This window comes from Platichthys flesus, chromosome 4, assembly GCF_949316205.1.
Source record: "Platichthys flesus chromosome 4, fPlaFle2.1, whole genome shotgun sequence".
Taxonomy (NCBI): Eukaryota; Metazoa; Chordata; class Actinopteri; order Pleuronectiformes; family Pleuronectidae; genus Platichthys; species Platichthys flesus.
In genome coordinates this window covers 11,465,547-11,482,729 of record NC_084948.1, presented here as the reverse complement: position 1 = coordinate 11,482,729, position 17,183 = coordinate 11,465,547, and the positions used below count along the sequence as shown (strand labels likewise).

The 17,183-nt window shown below is 40.8% G+C and overlaps 1 protein-coding gene across 2 annotated transcripts in view; it reads right to left on the bottom strand.

The window, feature by feature from the left end:
• Positions 1–43: 43 nt before the first annotated feature.
• Positions 44–17,183, bottom strand: part of LOC133951801 (cGMP-inhibited 3',5'-cyclic phosphodiesterase 3A-like) — a 46,562-nt gene continuing 29,422 nt past the window's right edge. The window contains exons 3-15 of one of the 2 annotated variants that reach the window (XM_062385977.1): positions 15,487–15,632; positions 15,285–15,400; positions 14,938–15,181; positions 14,658–14,734; positions 13,910–14,106; positions 13,396–13,533; positions 12,649–12,760; positions 12,039–12,146; positions 10,883–11,082; positions 9,588–9,791; positions 9,287–9,448; positions 7,053–7,320; positions 44–5,658 (exon numbers count right to left, since the gene is read on the bottom strand). In XM_062385977.1, coding sequence (XP_062241961.1) covers positions 5,348–5,658; positions 7,053–7,320; positions 9,287–9,448; positions 9,588–9,791; positions 10,883–11,082; positions 12,039–12,146; positions 12,649–12,760; positions 13,396–13,533; positions 13,910–14,106; positions 14,658–14,734; positions 14,938–15,181; positions 15,285–15,400; positions 15,487–15,632 — 2,283 coding nt within the window. In that variant the 3' untranslated portion in view covers positions 44–5,347. Of the gene's footprint in view, positions 5,659–7,052; positions 7,321–9,286; positions 9,449–9,587; positions 9,792–10,882; positions 11,083–12,038; positions 12,147–12,648; positions 12,761–13,395; positions 13,534–13,909; positions 14,107–14,657; positions 14,738–14,937; positions 15,182–15,284; positions 15,401–15,486; positions 15,633–17,183 lie in introns of both variants that reach the window. The other variant, XM_062385978.1, reaches the window with a different exon arrangement.

The window sequence follows — 17,183 nt, the reverse complement described above, 5'->3', positions numbered from 1 at the left end:
TCCCATGTGGAGAGATATCTGAAGAAGTAGACGGACACATGGGGCATTTATAAATCTTATTATTCAACAATATTCACATTACAACATCAACACTGCTCTGCTAGTGACAGGTTCTAATATTCCCAATATATTGTATAGTTACGTTGTAATACATTGTCGAGAGGCACTTCCAGTAAGTCTGGCAATAGAGGAGCTACAGTTTTGTGTCTAAATTACAAAACGGTAAAAATAAATATTTTCTAAAAGTTTTTTGTTATAATATACTTTTTTGAATCTGTACAGCTTATATTGTTGTTTTATACAAAGTCAAACAATATCTAGAAACAAAATGTCATATATTCCACTTAAACAAATACTGGTGAAACACACAATTTCCCCATCCTGTAAGTATTGCTACATGTGTTAAGTGCAAGATATTGAAGAGAAGAAAATAATTGAGTGTGTGAAGCGCCTGCTATAGTAGATAAAAACATACCAGCCTTATTTGTCTCAGCCTTAAAGGTGGTGAACATTTTTTTGTTTTGGTTTCCATTGTGACAAACAAGAAAAGCTGATGTATATCTCATTCAAACAATGTATAGGTACATACATATATGTGGAAATGTTATGGCACAGATGCATACCTCCCTTTTCAAATGGATGGAACAACAAACAATACAAAAAAGAAATGTTTTGGGTTCAAATCATCAAAAAGAAAGTACAAGGGCTCCAGTCTGAGAACGGACCGTTTGGTCAGTCCCATTGTAGTGCTACTGCCGCCTATTGACACGGCATTAAAACAACACACAGTGAAGACGTGGACAACCCATGAGCTCCGGTCTGTTAGATGAACCTTAACATGAATCTTGTGTTGCTTTGTCTTTGCACGAGAACAAAGTGTATTCATATACAGACCCTCACCAGATTCTGGATGACACTGAAAACAAAAAGAAAGTTGCATGAAACATGCTCCTTTTATTAGGGCTCGTTTTGTGCAAATCACAAAAAAAACACAGAGCTCAAAATGTTTCTTTGGTTTGCACAAGTTAATCCAGTGTGCAGCAATCCCCTTCTTCTCGATCTTTACTTGAAAGCATTGATACTGGCTTTAATCAGAGCGGAAGTTGTGAAGGCTGGACTTTCAGGCCGGGTTTCATAAAGCAAGAGAAAGTTGCTTATGATTCATAAAAAAAACTAAACATAAGCCAGTGTACTTGAGGCGACAAAGACCAAAAAAGCCAACATATGATGTGAGTTTTTATGCAATTTTGAGTCTCGATCTAATCTACATTATTTGGATTTAAAAAAAATATTTTATGGGTCTCAGCTCATTTATTACAAATCAGTTGCTGTTTACTGTAACACGTCTAACCACGTGTTTAGACACGTGGTTAGACGTGTTACAGTAAACAGCGGGTCTGCATCATTTTACTGACTGAACCAACAAACCTTTTGTGGGAATGCTAATAACTTTCCACACTGTACAGATATCTTACAAAACCAATGGATGGCTTTAACATCTAAAGCAGATCAGCCTGCATTTAAAAATGGCCAGCAATTATGTAAAACCTACAGTATATGTAGTTATGAAGCCCAAAACTGCAAAGCACTGCAAGGGTAATAACCTGAAACCTGTTCCTTATGGATTGAAAGTATCCGTTTACCACTCCCCTACAATTTACTTAAATCTCTCTAAATGACTTCGCACGAAACCTCCAATATTTTCCATCGATTATGACAAAAAAAAGCCACTTCGAAATTCTATCACAGCTTTGATTAAGTCTCTTTGACTGCTGCACTGTAGTGTAGAAACCTATCGAGGCAGGGCTCTGAGTGGAGATCAGAGGCAGGAAGCGTTTTTTCTTCAGACTTGATCCCCTGTGAGCTTTATTTTCTCTGATCACAGAACTCATGCAAGAGAGCTGAGGGGAGTCTGAGAACAAATGTCCAAACAAAGAGGTGGAGCATGTGACAGTTCATGTGTTAGACGTGAGAAAGAAAATCCATTGCATAAGTATGCACACTGAGTGAGGCAACGATATACTGTATTTACAGTTCATGGAGCTCAGGCTCTTTCACGTCAGCTCAGATGCCTTTTAGAGGCAGGAGGTTTAGAAAGATTTTTTTTTTGAGTTACTGAATTTTAAAAGCTGTGTTGCTTAAAAGAGCTTAAAAAATGCTCAGGTAAAATGTCCTACATGACCCGGAGCCATGTGGTTCTGTCGCGTCTCGGCTGATGTTTACTGCTACATGTGCACTTGTCATGACAGGCCAACGCAAGGGGAAGCTACTGGAAGACATCCGGTCAACGAGGGGAGTTGTAGATCCAAGTGTGAATTATTGCATACGCAACAAATGCAAATGTTTTATCGGCAGGTAAGATACGCTTTGTCTCAGGAGTCATACATCACTTTTGGATTCCCTTTCTTTTGTTACCAAGCAACTTTCAACAAGGCCTTGCTGTCTGATTCACATCAACACTGGAGGTCCTTTTACTTTTAATTGTGTATTATGCTGGATTACAGTTTCCTTTGTCGTCTGCAATAGCGCCTTTAATTAAAATGAACCAATAAACCGACTCTCAACACCTATTAAGAGGTCTCAACACGAGACTGAAACAGCTCAGGATTTGGTCAGCACTGGTTTTCTTTTTCCTAGCAGTAAAAACATGCTGAACCACTGCCCCTTTCCAGGGAATAAGCAGTCAAGGGCATTATGTTGCACAGTTTAACCCTCCTTTTGCACAATGGGCATTTTGATAACAGTGCAATGGATACAGCTGAGGATTTAGACAGTATTAACGTTAGCAAAACTCTAATTGAGTTAAGAAATTGGGTCACAGCAGGAACAGTTCAGCCAGTATAAACAGTCTCTGCAATCACCTGCTTAATAGATTGCTTAGTCTGCTTTTACTTTTTGACTGATCACAGCTACTTAAATGCCTCTGACAACTGGTACTCCTGCGGATTCAACCACCCTTTCTGCTTTACTCATCCACCTCAGCTCTTCTGTGAGACTTTGGCAGCCTCTCTGGTACACGCTGTCCAAGAAACTCTTTCAATTGTATTAACACGTGTCTTTGTTCGCTTTGTGGTTTTGATAAAAAGAATCCGGAAATCTTTGGCTCTACATCCATAAAGTGCCACTGTTGCTCAAAGTTGTCAAATCAAATATACAGCGCTGCAGGTCCCTGTAATACATTTTCTCCAACTTGGTAACAAAGATCATCGCATGATACTGAATCCGACTAAACTGGCTCGTCTTCAAAGAGTCACACCTCGAGGAATCTGCTGAAAAGATATAAGAACCCTCTGACTTCTCATAAGCAGCTACACATCAAGCTAAAAGGCCTCTTCTTCCTCTCCTCCTCTTATGTTGCTAAGCCTCATTTGACAGGCTGCTCTCCTGGTTTACACTTCTCCTCCATCACCACCAATCGGAATATCTGAACACATCATAGCGGAGGGTGACACCACCTGTTAAGCCGTGTCATCAGTGAGGCAGAGAAACGTCCACAGGTGTACAGTGCAGACGTCATTGTCAATTGTGCAATTCTCAATTCTCTGTTTCTGCCTTTGTTACCTAACTCTTTTCATTTGACTTTTTGTGCAACTAACAACTGAAAGATTGAATTATTTGGATTTGATTGCTTTACTCCGGTGCCAACTCTAGCCTGAATGTTGCTGAAGTACCTGTTGCCTTGTTCTTAATATGTAGAAGGCAAACTCTCAACTATGTGGACATTTTCCAGAGATAATGACCGCAAATGGTTTATATGTGCCTGTGGGTGTGTCATCATGGCAAAATGTGGTCCTGGAGACCGATAAGTAGCAGGAGCTACCACAGAGGTGGGTTTGAGCACTTTGGCACGTATTTATATGTCGGTCTGTCTGTGGACGGATTCAGAAAAAGTGTCACAACTATGGAAGACACTATCAGGTGTGTAGTTATGTTCAAACAGAAGGCCAAGTTCCAAGATCAGTGTTGTCCAATTCATGGGCAGTGAGGTCACATAACTGCTGAGTAATAAACACTGAGAAGTTATGGGTCATAAGTGTCAACATGTTGACAATCGTCGTTCCTGGTGTGACGGCTAGATGTTGAGTTTTTTTGTCTTGATGTAAATCCTCTCGAGTAATTTTGAGCTGTGAGTCAGCGCTGGCCTGGCCCACTATGGCTTACTGGATTACTCACTTTTTGAAGCATTTGGCCTAAATACCAGATTAGAAATTATAAAGAATTCTTCTCCAGCAGTGCGGACATTAGTTTAAGCAAACTTGTAAAGTGACATAAAACAAAAAAAAACATTACTCTAATGTACCTACAATTATTTATTGTATATTTTAGTGTGATTAACAGCATAAGCTGCCCTGTTATAGTTTGTGGAAAATATGAAATACATATTTTAAAGTGTAATCTATTTAGGGACATCGGTAAAATGGATTGCGCTTCAAACTGCACAGAAAGAAAATCTTAAAGCAGTCACAAGTAAATGAGGAGGACGCTATAAGTCCCCCTTTGTTTTTTGTTTTTTTTCTCTACAGGTCTCTTCCTTCCTGAGTTGTGTGTCCTGGAAACATGTAGGTGTACTCGACCGACTTTGATTAACACAGAGAGAAAACATGCAACCGAGAACAAACATTGCTGGACATGAACAAAACATTGTTTTCAATGTTTTCCCTTGAGCGAAAATAAAGCTTTTAGAGCAATAGGGTTCTTTGTTAAGCTTCCCATCGGTTCTGTGTGTGGATTGTGTTACTAGTGCAGCATTGTGTGTGTCTGTGAAACTCGTGTGGGTGTATGTCTGCGTACACAATGCACTACAGCCGCCTCTTCTTTTTCCCGTCTGCCTCTGAAGCTTTTTTCCTCTGGCTTTCATCCCATTGTCCTCAAGGAGAAGGGGCTTGTTACACATCCTCATCTAGATGGCATTAGACATGGGCTACACAGTGTGCTGATAGCGGGAGAGCAACAAGAAGGGTGGGATTGGCGAGTGGGAGGGGGGTGCAGCTTGGTGACAGTGTTGTACTAACTGGTGGAGTGAAGGAGTGAATCAGCATGGTTGGCTCATAGTGCAGGATGGGCAGCCTGGGCGAGGGCAGGGCACCAGATCCAGACTAAAACAAACACGACAACAAATGTGAATACAGTCCCAATCATTCTCTTTTTTTCTTTTTCAACTTATTTGCCTCTCAATCATATCCTTGAACCCTGTGTTTGTTAGGCACATATTACCCAAAACATCTTCTACAGTGTTGTGTCAAAGTGATGTGCTGGCTACCATATCAAGAGTTTAGTTACGTAAGAAACATTTTTTTTTAGACAATGTTCAGATTCCTGGTTTAAGAGGAGGTCTAAGTCTGTAATATCACTCCGGTTCTTCCTCTTTTTCCCCTGAAGTCTTTGATTGCTGAAGGATTTCCTCTTCGTCCAAAGCCTGGACCTCTTCCCTTTCATCAAGGCTGTCTGTTGACTCCTCCTCTTTGCTTGCTTGCTCTTCCTCTTCCTCATGAATGGCTGTGATTGGAACGGCGGGGCAGCGGTTTGGGTCCTCTTTCTGTGCCTCCTCCTGGGCCTCTGCAGAAATCACCTTCTTCCACATTTCGTGGTTTTCCAAAAGATGCTGTGTGATCTGGCAAAACACATTCCTCCTCTTCATCTTTTTGTTTTCTTGTTGCTCTGTTGAAAACAAAACCAACAGCATTATACAAAGAACGATCTTGTTTGCTTTATTACAGTTCGATAAAATTATACCACTCTGTCTGTACATTAACTTATTTCGCCAACAGGAAATAGCTAGTCTATAAATTACGCAAAAGCATAAAAAGGTTAAAATTGTGGTGGTGTAGGTTATATGCTATTCATTGGCTGGGCCAGTGACATGACTGCTGAAATATTGCAAGAATTGGAGGTTGCTGTTTTTGCATTAAGCTTGAATTTTTTGCAAAACCCTCAAAAAACAGGAACTGTTTCCCCTCAGTTTTCACTCTTTGTGCTAAGCTAACTGTCTTGTAGTTACAGCTCCACAATGTGTGGACTGTAGATAGTATAAAGATGGACGACATGATGGCACAGTCAAGTCAGTATTTTGGCTATTAAGTCTGACAAGAAGCAGGGCCCTGCGAATTGTATCGAAAGCATGTTCCTACAAAGACAGCTAACCCTAACCCTAACCCACTAATCTGTTTTACCATTTGAAGCAGGTATGAAACGATTTCGTGATACATATCGACTGATGAGAATTTTTTTTATCATGATATGAATTTTTCCGTATTGCCAACCACCAACTGCGTAAAGTCTGGTCCAAATGATGTCAACAGTGCAAGATGGCAGCTTATCTTGGATATTTTGGCCTCATTTCTGGATAGAGGGAGGATGTGGAAACATGTCTTCAATCTTCATATACAGATACTTGTGTACCACAGATTGATATGAGAGTGGAATCATTCATCTCGTTCAACTCTCAGGAAGAAAATGATTGATAATGAAATGACAAACGTCATCTTTAAATAGGCCCCTCTGTATCTGAGCAACTTAACGATCAATGCATCTATGTCGGTAGCTTTTCCAAATGTAACGCAGCTGAACATTGTGACTTCGGCAGCTGGCCTCGGATGATGAACCAGTTAGAGCGATACACAATGTACTGCATCATGAATAATGATTGTGTGGATATCGGCTCTCTCCTGCACATGTATGCTTTGAAACCACCTTTTCATATTCAATAAGTAACAAAACACCCTTATGTTCCATTTAGAAATTAATTGTGGTTCTCATGGTGAATAAAGCAGAGGTCAAACGGGGCAATTCCTGGAAATGGCTCTACAGGGACAGGGACCCTAAGAAACCTAAGAAAGAGAGTCAACAACAATGGTGATTTTGAGCCATTAATTGACATTAATTTTACCCCAAAAGACAACGAAAACAAAAACTCTCCAGGTCTGCTCAAATCTACCTAGGTCTCATCAAACAACAGTGATGTAGTCTAAATAAATTCTCACTTATTGCACATGCAACTCAACATAGTCAGTTAAATATTTTCTGCAACGTGTAAACTTAAGAGGGTGACATACGGGATATGTCCAATCCTGATGCGTCCTCGTCTGCCGTATCTTCCTCGTCTTCCTCTGTATCTTGTTCTTCCTTCACCTCCTCCTCCTCCTCCTCCGGTCCCTCAGGTGGGTCGACCCAACGTCCCGGCATGAGAGCAGCAGAGTGGTAGGAAGAGCACAGAGGTCCAACTATGTGAGTGATGAAGGACTCCTGTAGTTTAGCGAGCTGCGGAGCCGAATGGTCCATGAATGGGCTGATGGGAAGACCCAAGCTCGCTTCTTCATCACCCTAGAATTGTACAACATGAAAAATGTCATTCAGTATGAATTGAAAAATTGTTCCTTGTTCAAGCAGATTGTGTATTTCAAATAAAGATTAGAAAATAAAAATGATCACATGTATTACTAGTGAATGACTACTTAGACCACTGATGGTTTGGAGGCACTTCGGGGGGAAAGCAGATAACCAGTGCCCCCCTGGCCCCAGCCCTGGTTCTGCCCTTGGTTCCTTAATAATTTTAATGTTGTTCTTTTATCTGTTTTCTTCATTAAATCATTGACTATGATCTGGCTTTTCTCTGATTTGCTATCTGCACTCATCTCTTTTTTCGTGTGAATCATCTTGTAACCCTGGCTTTGAAAGGCAACACTGTGATTATTTGTATTATTTCGCGCAACCCATCTTTTTTAGCCTTCTGTTTCAACCCAGTTAAAGGGCACTGCAAGAAACCTAAATCCCATTGGATCTTGTATGATTTTTTTCAATTACTTTTATTTGTTTTTCCTGATAATGGAACTTTTAAATCTTTCATGAACAATATGACAAATACATGTGTACACTCAAGTAGTTTTAATGCAGATATACAGTTTGTCCCATGTTACAACTGCTCTGGCAGGCACAGAAAGTCCAACATCCTCTGTTTCTGAGCGCAGCCTCCTCCTGAAAGTAGGTCAGGACGACTACAAATAGAAAATAACTGCAGATATCCATCACATAATTCAGACTGTCTGCAGAGATTTGTTACTGTGTCTTGATATGAATCTCATTATCTGCAACCAAAAGGTCACCACTAAAAAACGCAGGGGCACATTCTGATTAATTGTCTTTTACCACCACGTAACAGACCCACCACAATATATCTGAGGTTTGTAATGGAGGCAAAAATAGAATTGGGTTATTTGTGATTCATTCTTTTAGCCTTGTTTTCTATTTAAAGCTAAAGCTATGATGAGCACATTTTAAAACCGCCAAGATTATTGGAACCTTATCTTTGGGTTTATTCTACATGCTAAAACCTGGGAACATTTATTTAAGCCTGAATTTCGGGGCAGCGTGTGTGCCTGTGTATACTGACAATCCCCAGTAACATCTTTGTGATTTCCCTCTGTGTGACTGTGAATGAACGCTGTCTCGGACGACCTATTTAGGTCAGCCACTTTCCCTCTGAAGAGGCCAACATATACATGCAATCTTTCACGCCTCCCTCCCTCCTTCACTCCTGCTCATAGGATAGACTGTACATACTTCTCAAAGCTATTATGCTGAGTAGAATGCTAAGTAACTTATGCTGCAGTCCTTACATCTATGCACAAATACAACTTTAAAGATTGAATAACAATGAGGAAAAAAGAAATACGTATGGGTTTCAATTATGGCTGAAAAGTCTCAAATTAGTGCTATTCATCATTTAACATGTGGTTGCTAGGCGAGTAATCATATCTCTGTGCCGAATCAGATCTTATCTTTATCGACTGAATGAGCTGACCAGTCAGAGGCATTGTTAGTTCGGAGCAGGATTTGTTGCCAGGCATCGGTCTGCGATAGTTTTTAACAAACTAATGAACCCTTAGCTAAGTGTTTTGACCATTCTCTTCCTGCATAACACCCGACTGATTGGTCCTTGGTCAAGAAATGAATGGCCATTTTGCAGCCATGCTGCCATCCAGGTTACTGTAGCCTATGACCCCTGTAGAAGGAGGAAGGCATTTGTCTTCTATCTATCTCTCTGTCTCTTTATCTATCCTCATCGGACTGTTGTATTAGACTGCATTTGTTTGAACTGTATCCAATAAACTTTCAAATTATCACAATCTTCTGCTGTGAATGTATCTAATTTCTAAAGTGTTAAGTCCAACGAACTCTAAACTATTCATTATGTTCTGTCTGTCTACATGTTCCAAAGTTTAAATGTGATGATTTATTACACCCATAAACTATTATTTTATATGAAATTACTGTTATTTTTATGACTTACTTGTTCGTAGAACTCGTTGACGATCCCCTCTGTCCACTGCAGGTGCAGGTCCTTACACTTCAGTGGTCCATTCACATCAGCCAGCTTGATGCACATCTGGCACACCAGCAATCGATCGTTCTCGTTGGTCCAGTCGATGCAAGACACGCCTTCATCACCCACCTGATGGTGCACGTATGTGTAAAAAAATAAATACAAAATTGGTTGTTTCTTTCCTCTAAATATTACACAGGAAAACAGGCTGCGATATCAAATGAAACTACGAAAGTGGGATGATGGATGGATATATTTGAATCAGTACCTTAGCATTGAACTCTGCGAGGAAGTCAAAATGCTTTTTGAGGTCAGTGGCCAGGATGGCTTCAATGACGAGGAAGCGGAAGCGCTTGAACTCCACGTGTTCGAGGTTGATGAGGAAGTTGTACTCGGGTCGAGACATGAACAGGTTCCAAGCTGAAGCTGCATGATGGTTTTCCAAGACCGATCGGTCGTTGTATAGAAGAGCCTGCAGGAGAGAGGAGAAATTACCATTCTTTTATGTTGGAAGTGTGATTTCACATGAAAGAGGAGGGAAAAAAAAGATTTAAACCACAGTGTGGAAGCTTTAAACGACTCTCCTGCTGCTCTGATTGTGTGTGGAATGGTTCTCTTACCCTGACCATAAGGCTGTATAATTGTATGCTGCCTTAATTTGGCCTTTGCACATGATACAACTCTGCCTCATTCACCTGTGCCCATACGTGTGATATATATTTAGAAAATAATTACAATGTGTTCCACTTATCCTTCTGCGACTCACAGGTACAGACACGCACATAGCTCGAATCAGGGAACAAAGGAGGTCTGTTGCTTAGCAATGCAACCGGACATTTAATAACAGAAATTGTATTTTTCAAGAGCTTAACCTGTTTAAATGAATATTTATTTGATGCAGAGCTGAAGCTTGATGTCTCTGTCTGCTGATGCATATCAGGCAGAGTTTGGATGTATCTATTTAATGCACCCATTACATAAGATAAATATTTTCTGCAATCAAGTCAGGTTGGCGTGTTTATTGGGTTTGAGTCACTCGTTGGTGGAAGTTTATATCCAGGATTACTCAAAACCTAATGGACGGATTAGTATGACACTTTGTGGAACTGTGTGTTATGGGTCAGGGGGGAACCCATTAAAGTCCGTTATGGATCTTGACCAAGTCGGTATAAATTCATGCTGATCACAAAAAACTGGATCTAATGGCTGCAAATGTGGTTTTACAGGGTCCTAGGATCCTTTTCAGCCGCTGTACAGTAACTAACAGAGCAAGAAACCTTAAACCACCACCCATGTGTAAACGGTTATGTAATGTGTGCTCTGCTATAAGGCTTGTTTTGATTTAAGGAGACTGTGGGGCCTTAAGATATTTGCTCTACTAAGTGCAATTCTAGTTCATGTCTGAGATTGTGCAAAGTGGCTATACGTTCACTTAATTCACGCGATACACAGATTTATTGTCTATTGACTGAAGTTGCAGCCGGTTAATTAAACTTGACATAAAATGTAATGGATTTTTCATTCAGTTCATCAGTCAGACTGCACTGTTTTATGTTTATTTACCTGTGGTGCACTGGTAGCAACTAGAAAAGCGTTGGTTCTCCCAGGATGGTCGTAGTCGTGCATGGCAGCAGCTACATACAGGGCCATGAGCTCCAGGCCGGGGATGAGGCCCGACAGGGAGCCGCAGCCTTCCTCCGGCTGAGGGTTCATCTTGGACACCAGGAAGCCTGTGCTCCCAGGTCTAAGGCCGTTGTCTGAGTCTTGGGACAGAGAGACAACACAAACCAATCCTGAGTCATGAATGGGGCTCTCTGCGTAGACGCTGCCACTTTGTTATTTACAAACTAGAGTAAAAGTGCCACTAGTCTATTTTATTCAGGAAGGACCGGTCAGCACTTTCACTTGTTTCACCTGGTCAGAAGTTTTTCATCACTAGTTTATTGTCTGTAAAATGTGTCACCATAATATTGAATGGCAACAGGACCGAACATTTCTGCAGTTATGATGTAAGAGTGTGTTTAGCAGGACAGTTTGCTGTTACACTGGTAAAATACATATAAATTAGAAACATTGACAAGGTTCTGGGCCAGGAACCAAGAGGACGACTAAATGTAACCTTTAACAATTCAACTGTTGGGGACCATTGTGTGATCTCTTCTACTACTCACGTTTATTTACTATTTTCTCCACCTTGTTTTTGTGACACTGTTGAAATATGATATGATTATACTATGCTCTACTATATGTTTTTTCCAGCACTTGTATTATCTCGCAACTGAACTTCCGCACTCCATGAATTTAGTACGAAAAAAGACCAGAAAACGACAGTCATTTGACAAATCAACTTCAAACATGAGCTTTGATTTGTTTTTATACTTTTTTCTTTTGGGACGTCTTTTGACTATATTTCGAAATTGAAACAAGAGAAGCATGACAGGAAACGTTAAAGGGGATAATAAATAAAGGTTCCTTGCTAAATCTGACCTTTTGTGGTCCACGGTTGGCATCTTTACCCCTAGTCCACTGGGGTGCACTGAGGTTGCGTTTGTTACGGCAGGAAACCGTGATTACAAAACAAACTGATTCATGGTCTTACAAAACTACAATTAATGAAATGCTGTGCTAGAATCTAACAGAATGGAAGAAAAAAAATGTAAACGAGGGATCAACTTGGATGATTAGTCATGAACAGCCTCAGGGTGGATAAAATCCTCACCAGTGTGGATCCCATTCTCAGTGAGCAGGGTGGGCAGGCCCGGCACAGCCTGAGTGGTGAGGTACCAAACAGCATGCAGCACATCAGTGGCATGAATCCTGTTGTGATCTGGGGAGGGTAAAATACATGTTCATTTAAAGCACTAGAGACCATAAGACCACTGAGATGAAATATATAATGCCACCACTGATGAAGTTGTAAAAGCTCTGAGTGAAAGTAGTAAACAGAATCTAACTATAGGATTCTTAGTACAGGAGACTGGTAAAAATAAACATGAAGAAAAAAATTGTTTCAGGAATATAGTTGCTTTCCCAAAATGGTCAATACTATAAAACTGGCTATAACAGCTACAGTATGGGGGAAAAAAATTATTATTGTTATACAAAGTGACTTTAATATGAAACAAGGTTTTGCATGATGTAAAAGCTGCATTTAACATTTAACCATCAGGATACTTTACATCCCTGTCAAGCTGTTGTAAGGCTTATTCCAGTTCGTGCTGCTTTATTTCATTGACGAAGCAACACGTCCACCTTGTGGCAGGTGAGGATAATGCAGTGCATCAATATTTCACTTGAACATCGGACAAGCCGGTGGCTCCTCTACTCACAGGGGATGTCCCTGTAGCCGTTCTCCAGAGCGTGGAAGTAGTTCATGAACTCTTTTATAGGGATCCTGAAGGTCTCAAACAGACCTGTGTCCTCAAACAGCCGATAGGAAACCTGAGACATAAGAGAGAACCGTCATCACTACTGAGAGTAAAAAAACACCAATTTATTTAAGTAGTTGCACAAACTATATTTACCTTAATTCAGATACATATGTGATTATAAGTGATTCAACATTAAGTTAAGAAACATGTAGGTTTCAATAACGGATTAAGGTCTGTTGAATAAACCAGATTGAAACATGCAAAATTTACAGAGGGTCAAAATCCATTTTTATATGTAGTGTTATTGGAGTACTGAGCAGTACTCGCATGACTGCTCAGAAGTCCAGTACATGTATGACTGCTCCGTAGCCCAGTACATGTATGACAGCTCAGTCTGCTAATATTTATGACTTTTCTTTATGGTCTTGAGCAGGGCCTGTCTGTGGATTTCTCGACACTCAGTCCCTATTGCAGTTTTTATGGCTTCAGAGGGTAGTGATCACTATCTCTTTTTCTATTCTCTGGGGCTGTTGCAACTCTCTCTACTGCCTGCATTGATGGGTTGTATCTCTGCAACCTTAAACCGCTAAATACGCGGATGAGACAGATTTGTGTAAGTGTTGTTTTTTCTGTATTGACTCTGTATTGATATGTTTCCATTAAAGAGAGGTCATTGGGGTTGTGACATCCCTAAATGTCCTCTACCTGACTGAGGATGCAGCCTGTCTTGCCGTGCGTCTTCTCCACCAGACTGAAAATTGGAAAGTTCCAGTTGTTGAGTTGACTATTCAGAGACTCAAGACCCGGCATCACCAGAGTCTCCAGTGCCAGGATGGGCTTGTCCTGTCCAGTAAAGGCAGGAGGTGTAGAGGAGAGAGGTCAGAGAGGTACAGGATATTATCTGCAGGTGCAATAAGAGAAACTTAACTAAAATCATGATTTTCAGTCACCGCAAATGCACTTTAATCCTTGGTCTCTAACAGTAAGGAAAAGCACAGCAATAATGTTTTAATTGATTATCCAAAGAAATATAACATAAGATATATAGTAAACATCACTGTAAAATGTCCTAATTCACTCCTATTGAGAAGGAAACACTTCTTTCTGCGAAATCTCTTTGTGGATCTATGGAGGGACTTGCAGCAAATTAAAGCTCATAATAGAAAACAAAGACTTCAATTCTCTGAACCGAATTAAGCCCGTTTGTATCATTGTCTACCCCTGGTGACGGCAGGAGTGGATGGAGAACTACGCCCTCTGCTGGATACTCTCTGCATCCTTCCCTTGCTTCTGGCAGCTTCTTCCTTCCTTCTCCCTCCTCTTCGTTCTGTGCAAAGTCGCTGCTGTCACTGTGGTTGGTCTCGTAGGTGCTGTCATAGGTGCTGTCGTAGTCGGATGACGCTACTGCACGCTCATCTGGGGAAAACGTTACACGTGTTGGACATTTGCAATTTAATGTAACTGTATTTGTGATCATGCAAAATCACTACGAGGATCAAGATGAGTGAATCCAACTATAACATGATCAAACTAAAAGATTGGGATATTCTAAAAAAAATGTCCAACACTGTTTACCCCTGAAGCTCTAAAAGGGATTTGTGGACTTATACACTTCACTCACCCCTCCATTGATATAGTGGCGAGTAGATAAAGAGTGAATGTTACTGTTTGGCTGAACTATCCCTCTATCAGATTAGAATGGGTGCTTTTTGACATTTCACTGATTTCACATTGGAAAAAAATTTGCCATGTTTAGATTACTGATATTTATGAGTGTGTGTAATTTGGTGAGATCCAAATAAAAATCCAGATTTAGTGAATTTAGATATAGTTTAATAGTGGAACTGTTGGGCCTTGGTGGATGTATGAACTCTACTGAAGTTATCATTACATTTTGCAGCTGAAATCATCAAATGTGTAATAATGACTATACGCATTGAGCTTGCAGGTTGCCCTCTGCTGTTTACCTGGATGAGGTATTCTGTCCCCTTTGTCGACTGAATCGACCCTGTGGTTTAAGCGATTGTTGAACGGCCTGCCACAGCTGCTGGAAACAGAGCAGAGAATCACTGACACATTCAGACTTCAAATTCTGACCAATTTCTCTAATCTGACAATTCAAACAGCTCCTGTCCTCACAAACCAGACACTGAAGTGACTCACACATGTACAAACGGATGCTTTAAAAGCCATGCTAGTGAATTTAATATTGAAGATGTTCTAGTGTGACTTCATGTAGTACGTTACCTGCCGCAGAGTGATGGAGGCCGCCAGTGAGGTGTGGTGGAGTCTGGGGCGCTCTGGCTGTGAGTTAAGGCTCTGTGATGGCTCTTGGGGGCCACAGGGCCAGGGGGGCACTCAGTTAGCGGGCCAGCCAGCTCAGGAAGCTGCACTGAACATGTCTTTATCGTAGGACTGGAGACGGGCGTGCCCTGGACGGGAGGAGACGGGCATGGAGAGCCCAGAGGTGATACGTTGGAGGGAGGGAAACCTGAAAAAAGAGTTTCCAATTTACAAAATAAAAATGTAATAATCCTTATACCTTACTCAATACCCACTTTTACTTAGTGTGTGAATTAGGTATGCACACACACCGGGTCTTCCCATTGATTTGCTGAAAAGGTGGTTGGAGGTGACGGAGGCAGCACAGGAGGCCGACATGGAGCGGCTCTTTGAGATGGTCATCATCACTGAGTTGTTCCATGATTCACTGGTTGGATGTAAAAGATAAATAAAGGTGATTGCATTGGTCTTGTTGCAGTAAATGTGTGTGTATCAGTCAGTCTGTGTCGTTACCTGTCTGTGGTGTGTTTGATGCTGGCTGAGCGGTCTCGGCGTACAGGGCCCGGCTCGATGGTGGGCAGCCCTGTGGCTGAGGTGGTTGTGGTCCACGTTGATGAGATTCTCCTTAGCAAGCCTGGGGGCAGACTCCGCCTGAGACGCTGGAATGCAGATGCACAAAGAACATGTGTATACACATTCACAAGTGTCTCAGACATAGACGCGGCAAGAGGACCACTATGACTGTGCATCGGCACTCGACAGAATCCTAGACTTCAGGACATTTTTGATACAAAGTGACAAACCGTTGTGCGACAGAGTATTATGGCCACTGAAAGGGCAAATACACCCGACTTTACAAAAAAAAGTCATCATTTTAGTCTACGTGTCCTGTTAGATGGGGAATATCAGAAGCCTGTGTTCAAATGAGAAATATGGAACATCTTGTTAAGTTATAGTTTAGAATTTGTTTCACAAATATCTAAACACTTGTGGAGGAGGAAATGATTATGACTGTAAAGCTGTTGACATCTGTGCGACACTTATTTCATATTTTTCAAGACAGTTGAGAAACTTCAAATATAGGACCCTGTCTCAGTTTTTGCAAATGTTCTTCTTCTAAATCCAACCAATACCAGGCACACTGTTTGCATGTCTTCATACTAATAGCATGTGATTAAAAATAAAAAATGAGCATATAACGTCGGTTGAATTTTCTAAAAGGGAAAGACACACACACACACCCCCATACACATCACAGGGAGAGAGTAGAATGTAGAGGGCAGCAGAGGATTAAATATCACACACTGCAGAATGAAAAATGATTGCGCCATCGTTCTTTCTCTATTTACTTTTTGAGCGTACATACACACGTGACCCCACATGGGCTTTGCTCGTGCAGTGAAGCAAATCAAATCAAACGTCTCTAATAGTGAATGTAAGAATGACAGGAGAGAGGGAGAGGGAGAGAGAGAGGGAGAGAGAGGGAGAGACTGGCAGGGCACATGGTGGTGATCAATCACTGTGAACATCTTCTGCCATTCTGAATTCAATTATGGTGCGCTAATGCACTTTAAAGTGCAGATCTAAACCACTGCACTGCATCATTATGCAACAATAAAGTAGCTGACAAAAATAAAAGCAGCCCTGATGTTCACTATGATGGATGGCTGCATGTTAATCTCAGCTGCTTTATTCCCTTAATATGATGAAATGAATATCTTATGACATTTGTGGAGAATTTGTGGCAGTTATATGAAATAATATAAGCCTGTGCAGCAGAGGGTGGTCGCATGTTGGTTGCCACCTCAGCTAAATGTAATGTAATGCAATGTAAATGTATATGAACTAGAGAAATAGACAGCAGTGGTGGAGGAAGTACTGAAACATTTTACACTTTACATTAAGAAAAAGTACAAATAAACTGGAAATCAAATTTAGTAAAAATAGATACATTTTAGTAAAAGTACCACATTCACTTCTGCCTGACTAAAAGTAAAAGGAGGCGGGGTCTAATGATACCTGCCCTCTAATGCACCAATTCCCCTCATTATTGATTTCTTACAGGGATATAAAGAAATAATGTGACAGAAAGCCTTGTAAGAATGTAAAGGAGAGAGTACAGATATTTGCTGATATATCGGAGGGAAAGTGAAAAGTACCTGAAAATAAATCGACTTAAGTTTAGAACAAATACATGATGATATTAAAAT